The sequence below is a fragment of the Hemitrygon akajei genome, chromosome 9 (assembly GCF_048418815.1).
Source record: "Hemitrygon akajei chromosome 9, sHemAka1.3, whole genome shotgun sequence".
Classification (NCBI taxonomy): domain Eukaryota; kingdom Metazoa; phylum Chordata; class Chondrichthyes; order Myliobatiformes; family Dasyatidae; genus Hemitrygon; species Hemitrygon akajei.
In genome coordinates this window covers 150,761,716-150,779,595 of record NC_133132.1, presented here as the reverse complement: position 1 = coordinate 150,779,595, position 17,880 = coordinate 150,761,716, and the positions used below count along the sequence as shown (strand labels likewise).

Below are 17,880 nucleotides of genomic sequence, written 5' to 3'. Positions count from 1 at the left end.
GATCTGTTGGCTCCTGTCGATTTTAAAGCAATCATTTCTTAAACAACCAGACCCTCTGATGTATTTCTGACAGTTAAATAATTGACATCTCCATTCTTTTTTCCATTAAAATCCTTTCCTTCCTGGTAGCTTTCCATCTATAACCAATCACTGCCCTTTCCAGTACTCTGATAGCTGTTTGAAGAATGGTTCCATCTTCAGAGAGCTCTTAGTGGAGAAAATTAGGCTACAACTTGTCCAATTGCATATTTATTGTCGGGTTAAAGTTCTTGGGGAAATGTTACCTTTGTACTGTTGAACATGGTGAAAATGTGAGTTAAGACAGAAAATTCTGGAAATATTCTGTCCATCAGCTAAAATCTGGGGAAGGGGGTGGTGTGTTGATTATGGAGAGAGAGAGTGCAATGTGAGTAAAACGTCATAAATCTGCAGAGTTTATATACCCAGCTACTCTGCAAATACTCCAGCATTTCTGCTCATGATTTATATTCACTGTTGTTTGCTAACTTAATATCATTTTAGGAATGGAAGAAGTCAATTGTTCAAAAGTTGCATATATGGAGAATTACTTGGACAATGTAGATGACATTTATATAAGGTCTGGCCCAGCACCTCGGATAAGGAGTGAATCTGTTCCTGAGGATTATTTCAAATGTAAGTAATCAAAACAAGGTTGTGATCTTTTAAATGTGTACAGATGAATAAGAACGGTGTTTCTGTTTTGTAAAGCTTTATCGGTTGTCCAACAGTCTGAGGAGGAGATGTGGGGAGGCAATGGCCCTGCTTTTTTGTATTGTTATGAAACTGCAGGGAGTGAGCCTTCCTGCAGTTTATATATAAACACAAAGACTCTTTCAGAACAAATCTGTTGCAGGTGATAGATTGGAGTCTGAGTTCAACGGTGAGTGAACAGAGACCGGTAAAAGTCCACTTAATTACTTGTCTGTTAATGCTGGAGCGTTGCTGATTGTTAAAGGTTATAAACCAGAGTTAATAACAAATATTAGCTCTGTTCACAGTCAGTTTAATATTTTGCAGAGTGTAGAACACTGATCCATTGTCTGGGTGAGGTCTTCAAAATATAGGTTGAGTACCTCTTAACCGAAAATCCAAAACCTCTGAAACTGAATTTTTGAGCGCTGACGTGATGCCACAAATGGAAAATTCCTCAAGATGCTGGGAAGTTCCCAGGTCTCTGCGCATCACAGACAGTTCTGAGAAGTGACGTCACGTTTGCTGAGTGGGGCCCTGTTGGGGCTAGTTTGTTATCAGCAATCATCATAGCCAGACCTTTGTAGATGTGCAATGATTACCATGTGTTTTGTGCTTATTCTCTGCTCTGTGCTGTGAAGATATTGTTGAAAATGTCAAAAAGATCTGTGATTACCCCTTTGGGTAATAGTGAAACAAAAAAGATGCTTATCATTGATGCTTATCTACAACACAGAAAATCAAGTTGTTGGAAAAACTTGACAGGTGTAAAGGTGAAGCTCGGACAGGGAAGTATGGTGTTGGAAACAAAAGGACGAACTGTTACAAGATCTGTGCTGAAAGAAGTTAATGAAAAATAGAAAAACGCTGCTAAAGTGCAAAATGAAGACCTTGATCGTGTATTAAAAGAGTGGATTCATCAGCATCAGAGTGAACATATACCGCTTAATTGTATGCTGATCATGAAACAAACAAAAATCTGTCACAACAATCTGAAAATTGAAGGTAATTGTGAATATTCAGCAGGCTGGTTGCAGAAATTTAAGAAAAGGCAGAGCATTAAATTTTTAAGTATTTGTGGTGATAAAGTGTTTGTTGATCACGAAGCAGCAGAGAAATTCATTGATGAGTTTGCCAAGATCATTATTGATGAAAATCTAACATGCTGAACGGTTGTATCAGTCCACATGTGCGATGAACAAGTGTACGACAAAGACAGCTTACCAGTAACAGGTAAATTCGGAGTCGGGAATGACGGTGATGCCAAATATCCGCTGACTGTCCACCTGGGTGGAAGAGGTAGTTATAGCTCACCTTTCCTGATTCCTGATGAAGGGTCTTGGCCTGAAACGTTGGCTACTCTTTTCTCACAGATGCTGCCTGACCTGCTGAGTTCTTCCAGCGTTGTGTATGTATTCTCAGCTCACCTTTCCAATGGTTCAATGTATACATTATTGTTTCATGCACTATTATTAAAAATATTATATTGAAATACCTTCAGGGTGTTATGTAAATTGATTGTGTTTAGACTTGGGTCCATCCCCAAGGTATCTCATTATATAGATGCAAATATTCCAAAATCTGAAACTATTCCAGCCCCAAGCATTTAGGATGAGGGTTGCCCAACCTATCTTGCATAAGAACATATAGTAGAAGCAGCAGGAGGCCAGTACGCCCCTTGTGACTGTTAGACTGTTCAATAAGGACAAGTAAGTAAGTTACCTCGGTATCATTTCACAGGGATTTCACAGAAACAGTGCAGCACCGACAGTCCATTCCTCCAATTTTGTTGTGCTGATCTTGTTGCCAATTTATACTAAAAGTCCTCTTCCTGTGTAACATCCATATCCCTCCATCCCCCTTCATGTGTTGATCTAAAGGCTCTCAAGCTCCAGCAAACTGCCTGCGTCCACTGTTGACCATTCGGAGCCCCTACCACTCTCTCTTTTTAAAAAAAAAAGTGGCTGCTCACATCACCACTAAACTCTTGTTTTCTGTGTGTTTGAAATTTAGAACCTGAAACTGTTAGACTTTGCAACTCCAAAACATGAAATTAATTGAAAGGAAAACAAAGCAATCGGAAATGCAAGTCTAACTTCATGTTTACTTAGAGCAAGACACACAGGTTCCAGGTAGTGATGTGATAACGTATGCCATTCACTTATTTTTACTTATAACCCGTAATGTTTAAACAAAGAGGGATTACACAACAACATACTTACAGTATTACTCAAATATTACTGAAATATTAAATACACAACAGAACCTTTTCTATCCTACCTCTCTATCATAATTTAAAAAATCTCTAACGTGAGATTTTTAGCCTTTAATTCTCTGATGCTGTCAGGAGAAGAACCCAATTTTGCCCTGTCTGCCCTTAGAGCTCATACTTTGTAATCCAGGCAGTGTCCTGGTTGATCTTTTTTGCACCCTTTCCAGAGTCCACATCCATCATGGTATGGAAAAACCAATGCCCAACTAAGGAAAAGCCTACAGAAGTGGTGGATATAGTTTGATTTATAACAGGCAAACCACTCCCACTACTGAGCACATCTACAAGGAACACTGCCACAAGAAAGCAGCATGCATCGTCCAGGACCTCCACCGTCCAGGCCATACTTCCTTCTCGCTGCTGCCCTTGGGAAGGAGGTTACAGGAGCCTTACGTCCTACACCACCACCTTCCTGAACAGTTATCTTCGGCCATCAGGCTCCTGTACCAGCATGGATAACTTCACTCAGCTCAACTAGGAACTGATTCCACAGACTATGGATTCACTCTCGAGGAGTCTACAACTCATGTTCTCAGTATTATTTATTTACGTATTATTATTATTATTTGCACAGTTTGCTTTCTTTTGCACATTGGTTGTTTATCAGTCTTTGTGTGTAGTTATTCATCAGTTCTAATGTATTTCTTTGTTCTACTGTGAATGTCTGCAAGACAATGAATCCCAAGGTGTGCATTCTTTGATTATAGCTTTACTTTGACTTTCGCCTTGACTTTATAATGCCTGGAACTGTATATGAGGCTCCAAGTGTGGTCTGAATGAAGTCTTGTACAGCTTCAATGTGATTTCATTTCTCTTATAGTCAGCAACCCCACAAATGATGGCAAGCCTTCTCTGCCACCTTATCCACGTGTGTAGCCATTTTCAGTGAACTATGGCCTGGACCCCAAATCTCTCTGTGCTTCAATACTATTAAGTTTCCTACCATTAACTGTTCTCTTTCTCCGTTCATTTGACTTCCCGAAGTGCAACACCTCAGAGATACCCAGATTAAACTCCATTTGCCACTTTTCTGCCCGTTTCTATAACTGATCTGTATCCTGTTGTACTTCTGATAGATCTTTATAGTCCACCTCTTCAACGGACTTCCTGTCTTCTTTAAGATTGCTGATCCAACCAGCTACGTTTTTATCCAAGTCAATACTATACATTATAAACAATTCTGGACAATCTTTCTCACCCTCTGCATGCCACCTTGGCTGAACAGAGGAGCACTTTTAGTAATAGACTAAGACAACTGCGCTGCTCCAAAGAGCACTATATGAGGTTATTCTTACCCTCGGCTATTAGGCTCTATATAGCCAGGGAGGTGATGACCTCTCCTGTTAGATTGTTTGTGGTAACTTAATAGAATAGAAGTAGAAAGAATAAAGAATATTTATCTGTGCACTTGTAATGCTACTGCGACACTATAATTTCCTTTGGTATCAATAAAGTATCTACATATCTATCCACAGAGGACCCAGCACCAATCCTTGCAGAATCCAGTACCACTGGTCGCGGACTCCCAGCCAGAATATCAGTTTTCCATCACTGCTGTATCTTCTATCAGCAAACAAGTTTTATACCTAAACTTACAATTCACCCTAGATCCCCTGCACCTTAATCTTCTGAATCAATATACAATGAGGGACCTTAGCAAATGTCTAAGTCCACGTAGATAATGTCCAGTGCCTTGCCAGCACCAGCGCTATCCTCATTTGCCAGGCTTTCTCAGTATCCAAACATCTATCGTTGTCTGCTTGAATAATCAATGACTGTCCCTCCACAACACTCCATGCTAGAAAATTTTAAAGGTCTGCCTCCTTCTGGAAGCTTTTCCCCCATTGCTTATTCTGAGATGATGAAATCTCAGGTAGGAGAAAAACCCTGTCGCACTTGAATAAGGATTTTTAAGTAGGAAGGCCAACTCTGTACATAGTGTTCCAGGGGCAATTATACCAGGCCCTTTACAATTGTAAATTCAGACTTTTTAAAGTGGTGCCACTTACAATATTTATGATGGAATTTGAACTGTTAGCCCAGATCTCTAGGCTGTTTGTCTTGGAATTTATCTGCTGCGTCAGTAGCATTGACATGTAATATATGAAGCTTTGGATAATTTACTGCTGGTCAACTGGTCCTTGTCTAGACAAAGTGTCATGTCAAACATTAGCTACCAAAATGGTCCTTAATGAATGCTGTCAAACAAAATAAATTGGAACCAACTGCTTAATGCTCTGGGCAACTGTTCCTGGTACAGATGGCAAATCTTGCTAAAATGCCATTTTGGTCTAAATACAGGGTGAATAACATTTCATCCAAGGTCCCCATTGTTTTCACTTTGGAGGCTCTTTTGCACCTAAGCTAAGTTTTAAAAATTCCTCTCGAACTGTAATCTATCTTTTTGGAGGGGAAGCTGAAAGAATCAAGAGCAGAGAAATTGGTCTATTTAAAAAAAAATCAATGTTTCCCTTCTGTGACTAATTTTAATGTGGTTTCTATTTCAGTTGATTCAGAAGGTGTCGTGAGAAAGCTTACTGTAAGTGGATTTCTCAATGTTCCAATGTGTAAGACGGATTTTGTAAAAAGCATTAAGTTCTCAAGTAACAGGATTGGGGAAGAGCTAATGTGTGATATCTTTGTCATGTTAGTGCAGGTCAACAGATCAGCACTTCATACCCTACCTAAAGCATCACTTGCCAAAGCGTTTCCACTATGCCAGCAGCAGAAGGATCGAAGACGTGAACTTGTATATGGACCCCCAGTGGCAGGCTGGTCTGTAAGTTAAACTAAAGGCTATGATAGCAGCTGTTGGAAATGTGAAATAGCCAAAAAATTTGTTGCAAGATCTCAACTGATCTCAGTATCTGTTGAGAATAAGTGGTCCAAAATGACAGGCATTGAACTATCGCTGATATTTTGCAACAATTCCCTCCACAAACATTAGCTGACCCACTGAGTGTTTTTAGCATTTTTAACATTCATGTTACAAGTTTATTTAAACTTAAATTTCTTAGAAATAGATAATTATATACAGAAGAATTATAATAGGTTCACAAGTATGCAGGAAGTATTTGTATAAACTTTAAAGTTGGCAGCTGCCACAGTAATCACTGTCTGCATGATTGAATTATAACTCAGTCAAATCCTCTTAACAAAAATATCAGTAATTGGTATGTGTTCCTTATTGGCTTATTAGTGTAATTACATCTAGGGGAAACTTGCTGATGAAATAATTTGTTTTTGAGGGAAAACTCCCTTTACTCTCCTTTTATCAGTAATCCTGGAAATAACTACCGTAGATTCCGGATTATAAGCCGCTACTTTTTTCCCACATTTTGAACAGCTTTGAACTCTGCGGCCTTTAATCCGAAGCGGCTAATACATGTTTTTTTTTCATGCCGCCTCGTAAACATTTTGCCTCGTAACAGTAGACCAATAAAATTGATGAGTAGTTCACAGAGGTCCAATGAAATTGTACGATAAATCAAGCGCACTTTCACAATTAAATTATTGTAAATCAGTCATTTGTACTCACCCTCATCAACATGGAAAATACTCGAAGAAAAGCAAGACCCGAGCGCGTCAGACCCGATTAGACCCAATCGCGTTACGCAAGCGCGTCAGACCCGATTAGACCCGATCGCGTTACGCAAGCGCGTCAGACCCGAGCGAAAACGCTGCTTTTAAGTTAAAGGCTCGCAGTATATATATTTTTACCAGTCGCTAGGAGATATTGGAATGTTGTTCGTGCTGTTCAGTAAAAAAGTATATGCAACGTAATTTGTGTTACCGATACGTATGTATATTTAAAAGTAGCGGTGCGGCCTAAAATCCGGTGTGGCCTTTACAATTAAAAAATTGATTTTATTTCTAAAATTAGAGCCAGCGGCTTTTAATCAGGTGCGCTCTGTAGTCCGGAATCTACGGTAAATGGAATTATGCCTTTCTAAACATCCACCATATCAGGGAAGGATGTACATGGAGTTCAGCTGATGTCATTTATTTCAAATAAGAAACTAATGTAGTTAAGATCTTGACGAAGGGTCTTGGCCGGAAATGTCGACGGTGCTTCTCCCTATAGATGCTGCCTGGCCTGCTGAGTTCCACCAGCATTTTGTGTGTGTTGCTTGAATTTCCAGCATCTGCAGATTTCCTCGTGTTTGCTTTTTAAGTTCAGAGTCTGTCACTTTTATCCAAATTGCCCAGAACCCTGCATCTTCATTTCATTTTGTAATGTTTTTGTTTGAAAATTTTATCCCACTCACCTTTGGGCTTAAAAAAAATTTCTTTGTCAACTACTACATAAAACAAATGTACCGTTTTATAATGTGGCATTCTGCATTTAAGCTAATATTTCCCTCATTTTGCTGCCCTTTCTCAGGAAACCTCCATTTAAATATTGCACAGGTGGATTCCATGGTTCTGATAACCAGTACAAGAGTATGCAGGTGAGGTGCCTCCGTTACGTGAGCATTTGTCTTATCAGAATCAGGTTTATTACATGAAATCTGTTAGCAGCAACAGTTCAATGTAACACATGATAATATTGAAAAAAATCAATTGCAGTAAGTACATATTGTATTAAGAGATTAACAATAATGCAAAAAAAAAATATAAAACAGTGAGGTAGTATTCATGGGTTCAATCTCCATTTAGGAATCGTATGGCAAAGGGGAAGAAGTTGTTCCTGAATTGCTGAGTGCATCAAAGGAGATAAATGTCTATGTATTGCATTAAATGTGCTTCATTTCTTCAAGAGTTAAGAATAGTTCTGTTTTGTTTCTTTTGGCAATGGCAGACCATTTTTATTGGCCATGGACCTGGATTTAAGGCCAGGACCGAAGTTCAACCCTTTTCAAATATTGAAGTGTACAATCTGATGTGCGGTAAGAGCATGATTATTATTGCTCAGATTTGAAGGATTTTGAGACTTACTTTGGTATCAAAGGTTTTAATGCTACAAAGAGTACTAATGAAAGTGTTGAAATGGATTGTTATAGGTCACTGCAGTATGTACGCTTTAAAAATATGCTCATAATATGCCCATAATGCAGGCTGAATTTGAAGCAGTGGTTGAAATGAATATTTTTCTGATGTAAAAAGAAACTTTACCATTACATGTGATAACTGAGAAGTTATTTGTAGCTGTTTTTGTCAAGTTGCTGGTATAGCTTTAAAAAATAGTGTCAAAAATTATGTTGAATGTTGAGTGGCGGGTAGGAGGTACATCTCTACCAAAGTAGGAGTAAGGCGCTCCTTCGCTCCGCTAGACTGCAGGTCACCCTTGGGCAAGGTGTAGCACCTGCTTAGCCTACCCCCCTCCCCCCCACCCCGTTCAGAGTCAGGTGAAGCCATGTGAGTGGGTGGTGGATGGTCGTACGAGCAGCTGGGGCGTATCAAAAGCCCTGGCTATGCGACCACTGACGCCAGGCAGACAACCTCTGAAGGGTATTGACAGTGGCTGGAGTCACCCGTCTTGTAAAGACACTGCCCAGAAGAAGGCAATGGCAAATCACTTTGAAAAAGTTTGCCACGAAGAATCATGGTCATTTTAACAACCTGAACACCCACATCATACGACACGGTACATGATGATGATAGATAGATGGATTATGTATTTTATTTGATAGAAGAGCACTCTCATACTAAGTAGATTCCTTTGCTTGATGTCATGAAAGCATTCAATAAATTGCAGTTATTAATATTATTTATGTAATTAATATTTAATATACGTTCATACCCTCACATTGATATTGCTGCTTTCAAAGGTTAATGTTAATATGGGAGCAGAAATTTCATTGTGGGCACAAACGCAAGTGCATAAACTTATTTTACACTTGTGTTAGCAAACTTAAAGTTGTGTTCAAAGCCTCTTTTGATTCTATCAACTTTTTTCTTTCAACTGTCCAAATCTGTGCAGAGCCACTTTTGTTACCTGCCAAAATTATTATAAGGGTATAAATTGTCAAAGGATCCATTTGCTGAAACCTTTGTAGTTCATACCAGGTTATTCCTAAATGACCTAAGTTTAAATTCAGTTTTTCCAGTTTTCCTTGATCCAGATATAAGCTTCACTCTGTATCGCTTCAGATGCAAAGAACCTGCAAGTATGCAGGAAATGTGTGCGTGTGTGTGCGCATGTGCCTGAGGGGAAGGAATGAGTCAAGTCAAATGAAGCTTACTTTCACCCAACTACGTACATGTACGTAGCATATATAATGTACGTTTGTATATAGCAACGAGATGACGTTTCTCCAGGCCAGGGTGTAGCACACAGTATTACACATAACACACAATAACTTATGAAGGTAAGGAAAAGGAGGGGGGAATTGCTCTGAAGGACAAAATAAAGTGAAAGAACAGTGTAAAATTTCCCAGCAACCTTGACAGGATGGAAAGATATGGTAAGTTACAGGGAAAGGTTGAACAAGTTATGTCTTTATTCTTTGGAGCGTAGAAGGTTGAGGGGGGACTTGATTGAGGTATTTAAAATAATGAGGGGGATAGATTGAGTTGACGTGGATAGGCTTTTTCCATTGAGAGTAGGGGAGATTCAAACAAGAGGACATGATTTGAGAGTTGGGGGGCAAAAGTTTAAGGGTAACACGAGGGGGAACTTCTTTACTCAGAGAGTGGTAGCTGTGTGGAACGAGCTTCCAGTAGAAGTGGTAGAGGCAGGTTCGGTATTGTCATTTAAAGTAAAATTGGATAGGTATATGGACAGGAAAGGAATGGAGGGTTATGGGCTGAGTGTAGGTCGGTGAGACTAGGTGAGAGTAAGCGTCGGCACGGACTAGAAGGGCCGAGATGGCCTGTTGCCGTGCTGTAATTGTTATATGTTATATGGTATTTACACTCACTGATAAGTTTTGCTGGGATTGATGAAGGAGAAGGGCAAAAGCTAAATGTCAGGAGCAGGCATTAATCTCCAGGTGAGTGGCATCAGGCAGTAAATCCACACGATGGCCTGACCATGAACTGGCTGAATATAGATGGTGGAGCTGTTTGGCAGCAATAAGGCTGGGGAGCTACCAAACTTGCATCCATCAGCATTGTTGTCTAGTGAGAGTGGGGCTTACTAGACCATAAGATATAGGAGGTTGTTCAGCCCATTGTGTCTACTCTGCCATTCCATCATGGCTGATTTATCATATATTCACTTCTGGGGCACCTAGGGGTGACTCGAGTAGCAGCAGTACTCTCAGTGGATACGATTAAATATTCCCATGTCAGCCTGTTACAGCTAAAAAGCACAACTGTTTCCAAGATCAGTACAGTCAACAAAGCGGTCTTAATGCGTTTAAATGAACTGTCACTGCTTAAAACAGCCGGAACCAACAATGATTGTGGACGGAAGTGTCCACCTAGGATTCCAAGGAGGAAGTGTGGCTGTAGATCAGGGATACAAGTGTGTTTTAAACTCCCAATACCAACTATCTTGCTGGCAACCGTGCAGTCTCTGGTGAATAAAATCTGGTGATTCTGGAGCTAGGGTGCTGAATCAGAGGGACATTAGGACCACATGTGGCCTTTGTTTCATGGAATCCTGGTTAACCCCTCCTGTACCGGATGCAGAAATCCAGATTGACAGATTTACTATACACCATCAGGATAGATCTATAGAGTCTCTCAAAAGCAGAGATGGAGTATGCCTCATGATCAACTCTTCTTGGTGCAAAAAAAATATCAGTGCTGCCCCAATTCTGCTCGCCAGGCCTGGAATATCTGGCAGTAAAGTGCCATCCTTTTTACCTACCAGGGAAGTTCTCTGGGGTCATTTTGGTAACAGTTTACATTCCACCTCAGGCCAATGTCAAGCAGACTTTGGATGATCTGAGTAATGGGATCAACATGCACAAAACAGCACACCCTAATGCCTTCACCATTGTTTTGGGAGATTTTAACAAGACCAGTCTAAAAAAATCACCAAGCAACTACCATCAACAGATCACTTGCAATACCAGAGGAAACAACACACTGGACCATTGTTACACCACCATCAAGAATGCCTACCGTGCTATTCCACGCCCTCATTTCTGGAAGTCTGATCACCTGACTGTACTACTTCTCCCTGAGTATAGGCAGAGACTGAAGACTGAGGACCAAGAAGAAGGTATGGACAAGGGAAGCACAGGAGCACCTACAGGACTGCTTTGAATTGGTGAAGTGGACTGTATTCAGGGATTCATCTTCGAACCTGGATGAGTGTGCTGTAGTTGTTACTGATTTCATTAGACCCTGTAAGGATGAGTGTGCTGTAGTTGTTACTGATTTCATTAGACCCTGTAAGGATGAGTGTGCGCCTACAAAGCCTTATTGTACATTCCCAAACCAAAAGCCGTGGATGATCCAAGAGGTACGTCATCTGCCTGATAAACAGCTCAGCATTACATCTTTGATTTTGTACCAAAATCCTCCCAAAATGAATGCTAAAATTGCATTTGCCTTCCTTACTACGGATTCAACCTGTAAGTTCATCTTCAAGGAATCCTTCGTGAGAATTCCCAACTTCCTTTGCACCTCTAGATTTCTGAATTTTCTGTCCGTTTAGCCTTTATTCCCTCTACCAAAGTGCAAGACCATACACTTTCCGACACTATTTCATCTGCCACTTCTTTGCCCATTCTCCTAATTAGTCTTTCAATTACAATCATCTGACCTCTTCTAAATAATTCCCAACCATTTAGTAACATATATATCAAAGTGTGTGTTATGTCAAAGGCTAGAATTTTCAAACATAAAGCTAGAGAATTCACAGAAATTTCAATTTAATCAACAGAAAATTTGATTAACTATTAAATTCATTTATGGGAAATCTGTTTTAGAAACAGACAAAGAAGCCCTTAAGCCTATCAACTCACCAAGGATTCAGAGTCACAGAACACTAGAGCATGAAAACAGACCCTTTAGCCTATCTAGTCCATGTTAAACCATCATCTGCCTGGTCCCATAGGCCTCCATGTACCTGTCCGAATTTTTCTTAAATATCGAAATCAAACCCGCATCAACCAGTTGCACTGACGGCTCATTTCACACTCTCACCATCCTCTGAGTGAAGGCGTTTCCCTTATGTTCCCCTAAATATTTCACCTTTCACCCTTAACCTACGACCTCTAGTTCTAGTCTCACCCAACCTTAATGCAAAAAGCCTGTGTGCATTTACCCTAACTATATCTCTCATAAGTAGAAGAGATGAAAGGGTTGACTATTTTCTAAATGGAGAGAAAATACCAAACACTGAGGCACAGATGGACTTGGGAGTGCTTCTGCAGGATTCCCTAAAGGTTAATTTGTAGGTTGAGTTGGTGGTAAGGAAGGCAAATGTGATGTTAATATTCATTTTGAGAGGAACAGAATATAAAAGCAAGCATGTAATGTTGAGACTACATAAAGCACTGGTGAGGCCTCACTTATTGAGAGCAGTTTTGGGCTCCTTATCTAAGAAATGATGTGCTGACATTGGAAGGGGTTCAAAGCAAGTTCACGAAAATGATTCTGGGGTTGAATGGCTTGTATCAGGTGCATTTGATGGCTCTGATCTCTACTCACTAGCATTCAGAAGAATGAGGGGTTACCTCCTAGAAAACCTATTGACTGTTGAAAAGCCTCAATAGAGTGCATGTGGAGAGGATGTTTCCAATGGTGGGGGAGTCTAAGACCACAGGACACAGCCTCAGAATAGAGGGTTGTTCTTTTAGAATGGAGATGAGGAATCTTTGAGCCAGAGAGTACCGAATCTGTGGAATTTGTGCCACAGGCGGCTGTGGAGACCAAGTCACTGCGTATATTTAAAGTAGAGGTTGTAAGTTCTTGATTGGTCAGGGCATGAAGGGATACATGGGAGAAGGCAGGAGATTGGGATGCGAGGAAATGGATCAGCCGTGATGAAATGGCGGAGCAAACTCGTTGGGCCAAATGACCTAATTCTGCTTCTATATCTTATGGTCTTATAATATCCCTTATTAACCCCCTTTATGTGCATAATGGATATTGTATTCACAGAAGTTACATGGAAACAATTATTCAGCTTCTACAATAAGTGTAAGTACTGATTTTTGCCCCATCCCTATTCTGTCAATAGATTTGCAAATCCTCGATGAATTCCAACTGAATTCCACGTACCTCAAGCACATGTATACTGTATTCCATGTACATCATTGTAAACAAAAAAAATAAGTACCACTTGCTCTCGGCTTCCAAATCTCCCAAATATGCCCACACTCTCTAAATTTTCTCAAGCACTGAAAAATGGATGTTTGTATCCACTTTGCTTTTCCTCTCTATCTGCAGTCTGGCTGATGAAAACTTCCTGCAGGTTCATAGGTAACATTAGTTGTTAATGTTAGAATATTATTTTAAAAAGGTTCAAGATTACAGCTGGTACAAGATGAAGCAACATAGAAAATACTGGAGGAGTTAGCAGATCAGGCAGATTCAGTATCTGCACTCTTTAATATCTCCATTGCTCGAGATCAGAGGTTCCCACCTTTTTTATGCCATGGACCCTTAGGGGTCCATGAACCCCAGATTGGGAACCACTGCTCTGGATGAAACTAGACAAAGCAGGCTTAGATTTCATTCGCAACGTAGTGTAGAGAAGTAGGGCACTATGCATATCAGTGGGACTAAAGGCAAATGTTCGTTAAACATTCAGCCTGCAGTATATTTTCCAGTGACCACATCTTGTCTCTGACCTTTAATACGTGCCCACAAATGTGCATAGGAGTGACAGAGTGACTTTGCCACCACTGCCTGCACCGCTTATATCTTAGGACATCTAAAAGGAGAAAGCTGCAGGTAATTGTCAGTGAAGTGGCCAAGTGGTTAAGACGTTGGGCTAGCAATCTGAAGGTCGTGAGTTCAAGCCTGAGCCGAGACAGCTTAACCACACACTGCTCCAGTCCACCCAGCTGAAAATGGGTACCGGCAAAATGCTGGGGGTTAACCTCACGATAGACTGGCGTCCTATTGGGGGCTGGGGGTTAGTCGTACTCTCGTACTCTCAGTCGCTTCACGCCATGGAAACCAGCATAAGCACAGGCCTGATAAGCCTATAAGGCTCGGGACAGACTTTAACATTGTCATTGAAGAATTTTATGTCTTAAATGTCACTGCCTCAGAACGACCTCTCTGCAGGGAAATTCGTACAAGTTTAATGAGCTTATTGCGCTAAGCATGTGCTAGTTCTGCTTTTTCCTGTTGCCTTCACTTATGCAGCATAGTGTTCTGTAAGAGAAATGTGTGATGACGTGACTAGAATACATGATGGCACATACAAAGATACAGACATTAGGCTTGGAATGGGTTAGGAGTGTGCAAGTGAGTGGAAACACCATGAATATACGACAGGAGTCCAAAATATTGGAGATTTTTGATGAGAGTAAGATGCGCTGAGTTGTCTATGAGGCTGGCAATGAAGGAGCTGGTTTAAGCATTTATTGTCTTGGGTGTATATTTGCATAAAATGCTGGAGGAGCTCAGCAGGTCAGGTAGCATCTGTGAAGGGGAATAAATAATCAGTGTTTCAGGCCAAGACTCATTCCTTTCCATTGATGCTGCCTGACCTGCTGAGCTCTTCCGGGATTTCATGTGTGTTACTCTGGATTTCCAGCATCTGCAGATTCTCACTTTTACGTATGGTTGCGCAGAGGTTCCGTTACTGTTCTAGTTCTGTAGACTCTCTGGCATAACTATTACAGATCAAGTATATGGTTGCTCAGGATTGTAATTTTTCATGTGACTATGAAACAAATGGATTATTGCAAGAACCCATTTGTATTCAATCAGGGAAGAAAATCTGCCTTCCTATTGTTTACAAACTTATTCCTAGGAAAACAGAAGGTTTTTCCTCCCCCCTTTTTCAATTATTCTTCCTAACAGATTTGTTGAACATCACTCCTGCACCCAACAATGGAACTCACGGAAGTTTAAATCATCTTTTAAAGAAACCTCTGTATATCCCGACCCACTTAAAGGAAGCATCTTCAGAGTCTCAGTGCTTATCATCTGGTTTAATACCGACTGCAAATCCACAAGTGAAATGTTCATGCAGTTCTCTGGTAATTAAAAGCATTTTTTAATATTGCAAATCTCTTTCTTAATCTCACATGACTAGAGACCAACTTATTACTTAAATTTATTTTTTCATAGGAATCGTTGCCAGGAAATGCTTGTGACGAATTGCGTCTCTCCTCCAATGAAGGTAGGAAATCACAAAGAAAATGTAACTGTGCATCAGGCTTGGGAAAATTCTGTGCATTCTGTGGTATCTGGGGGAAGCCGGAAGGTTGCCTTTTGTAGAAACCATTTGATGTTTATTCTCTTGAGGTCTGTGAATAAAATATAGCTACCTGTTTTAGGAACAGTCTGATGTGCCTTGTCAGAATCGGGTGCGTTATCACTGTGAAATTTGTAGTCAAACTAAACAGTGCAAAAAAGGGGGAATAACGATAAGATATAGGTGCACAAGTAGGCTATTTGGTTCACCAAGTCTGCTATTTGATCATAGCTGATCCGGTTCCCTTTCAGACCCAATCACCTGCCTTTCTCCCTATCCCATCGTGCCCCGACTAAATAAGAAACTATCAACCTCTGCCTTAAATATACCCAATGACTTGGCCTCTAACAAGGTTGTGATTATGGACAGTTCAGACATATGATGACAGAGGGGAAGAAGCTGCTCCAAAAGTATTGAGTATGGGTCCTTGGGCTCCTGTAACTCCTCCCCAGTGGTAGTAATGAGAAGAGGGTGTGGCCAAGTGGTTGTCCTCAGTAATGGATGCTGACTTCTTGAGGCACTGCCTCTTGAAAGCATCCTGAACGGTAAGGAGTGCTGTGTCAGTGGCGGAGCTGACTGAGGCTTCAACCTTCTGAAGCCTCTTCTGACCCTGTGTGTAGGAGTGACTGTACCAGTCAGAATGGTGTCCACCACACACTACAGAAGTTTGTAAGGGTTTGATGACATACCAAATCTTAAAGCTCCTAACAGAGTACAGCCATGGGCATTCCTTCTTTGCGATTGCATAAATATGTTGGACCCAGGATAGATCCTCCACCCAGTGATAGTTTTTCTGAGGTGCATTGAAAGGAAAGGTTTATCATTACCATTGCAGGCAATAACCTTTATCACTTGATTTTCTTTTTTCTTCCAGATAATAATTAATGTACATTCAGCCCTGTTGATTTTTTGGTAACTCAAATAAGTGGTTTGATTACAATTCAACTAATAATTATCGTTGTATTAACATCCTGGAAAAAAGAATTCCAATCGACAATATGAGTATAAAAAATGGGTATCACAAGAATCTTTTGCAAAAGTTTTTGGAACAGTTCAGAGCAATGCTCCCCCTAATTTGTGATGACCAGTGTGCACAAAAATCTTGTGCTGTGCTATTTCTTGCCCAATGACAACATGTGCGCACTGAATAATTTCTTCAATAAATACGGTATAAATAGACCAGTTCTAAAACATGCAGACAAATCATCGCAAGCTGCACATTGTCAACACCGACCGCATCAGAAACCGGAGAAGGAAATGTGATTGTGTATGACCATGAAATATACTTAGCATGTCAATGAAGCATGTCAGTAAATGTATTTAAGACCAGATTGGATAGGTTTTTGTACAGTAGGGGAATTAAGAGTTAATAGAACATAGAATAGTACAGCACATTACAGGCCCTTCGGTCCACAATGTTGTGCCGACCCTTAAACCCTGCCTCCCATATATCCCCCCACCTAAAATTCCTCCATTTACATGTCTATCAGTTTCTTAAATTTCACTAGTGTGTCTACCTCCACCACTGACTCAGGCAGTGCATTTTACGCACCAACCACTCTGAGTAAAAAACCTTCCTCTAATATCCCCCTTGAACTTTCCACCTCTTACCTTAAAACCATGTCCTCTTGTACTGAGCAGTGGTGCCCTGGGGAAGAGGCGCTGGCTGTCCACTCTGTCTATTCCTCTTAATATCTTGTACACCTCTATCATGTCTCCTCTCATCCTCCTTCTCTCCAAAGAGTAAAGCCCTAGCTCCCTTAATCTCTGATCATAATGCATACTCTCTAAACCAGGCAGCATCCTGGTAAATCTCCTCTGTACCCTTTCCAATGTTTCCACATCCTTCCTATAGTGAGGCAACCAGAACTGGACACAGTACTCCAAGTGTGGCCTAACCAGAGTTGTATAGAGCTGCATCATTACCTCGTGACTCTTAAACTCTATCCCTCGACTTATGAAAGCTAACACCCCATAAGCATCCTTAACTACCCTATTTACCTGTGAGGCAACTTTCAGGGATGTGTGGACATGTACCCCCCGATCTCTCTGCTCCTCCACACTGCCAAGTATCCTGCCAGTTACTTTGTATTCTGCCTTGGAGTTAGTCCTTCCAAAGTGTACCACCTCACACTTCTCTGGGTTGAACTCCATCTGCCACTTCTCAGCCCACTCCTGCGTCCTATCAATGTCTCACTGCAATCTTTGACTATCCTCAACACTATCTACAACACCACCAACCTTTGTGTCGTCTGCAAACTTGCCAACCCTCCCTTCTACCCCCATATCCAGGTTGTTAATAAAAATCACGAAAAGTAGGGGTCCCAGAAACGATCCTTGTGGGACACCACTAGTCACAACCCTCCAGTCCAAATGTACTCCCTCCACCACAACCAGGCAAGCCAATTCCGAATCCACCTGGCCAAACTTCCCTGGATCCCATGCCTTCTGACTTTCTGAATAAGCCTACAGTGATGAACCTTATCAAATGCCTTACTAAATTCCATGTAGATTACAGCCACTGCACTACCCTCATCTAAATGCCTGGTCACCTCCTCAAAAAACTCTAACAGGCTTGTTAGACACAATCTGCCCTTCACAAAGCCATGCTGACTGT

The 17,880-nt window shown here is 40.9% G+C and overlaps 1 protein-coding gene across 1 annotated transcript in view; it reads left to right on the top strand.

Annotated features, from left to right (window-relative positions):
- The window catches only part of LOC140733648 (ectonucleotide pyrophosphatase/phosphodiesterase family member 3-like), a 114,429-nt gene that overhangs the window by 71,463 nt on the left and 25,086 nt on the right, over positions 1-17,880 (top strand). The window contains exons 12-18 of the mRNA XM_073057262.1: positions 523-654; positions 5,491-5,522; positions 5,635-5,762; positions 7,368-7,434; positions 7,785-7,872; positions 14,867-15,045; positions 15,137-15,188. Coding sequence (XP_072913363.1) covers positions 523-654; positions 5,491-5,522; positions 5,635-5,762; positions 7,368-7,434; positions 7,785-7,872; positions 14,867-15,045; positions 15,137-15,188 — 678 coding nt within the window. The remainder of the gene's footprint in view (positions 1-522; positions 655-5,490; positions 5,523-5,634; positions 5,763-7,367; positions 7,435-7,784; positions 7,873-14,866; positions 15,046-15,136; positions 15,189-17,880) is intronic.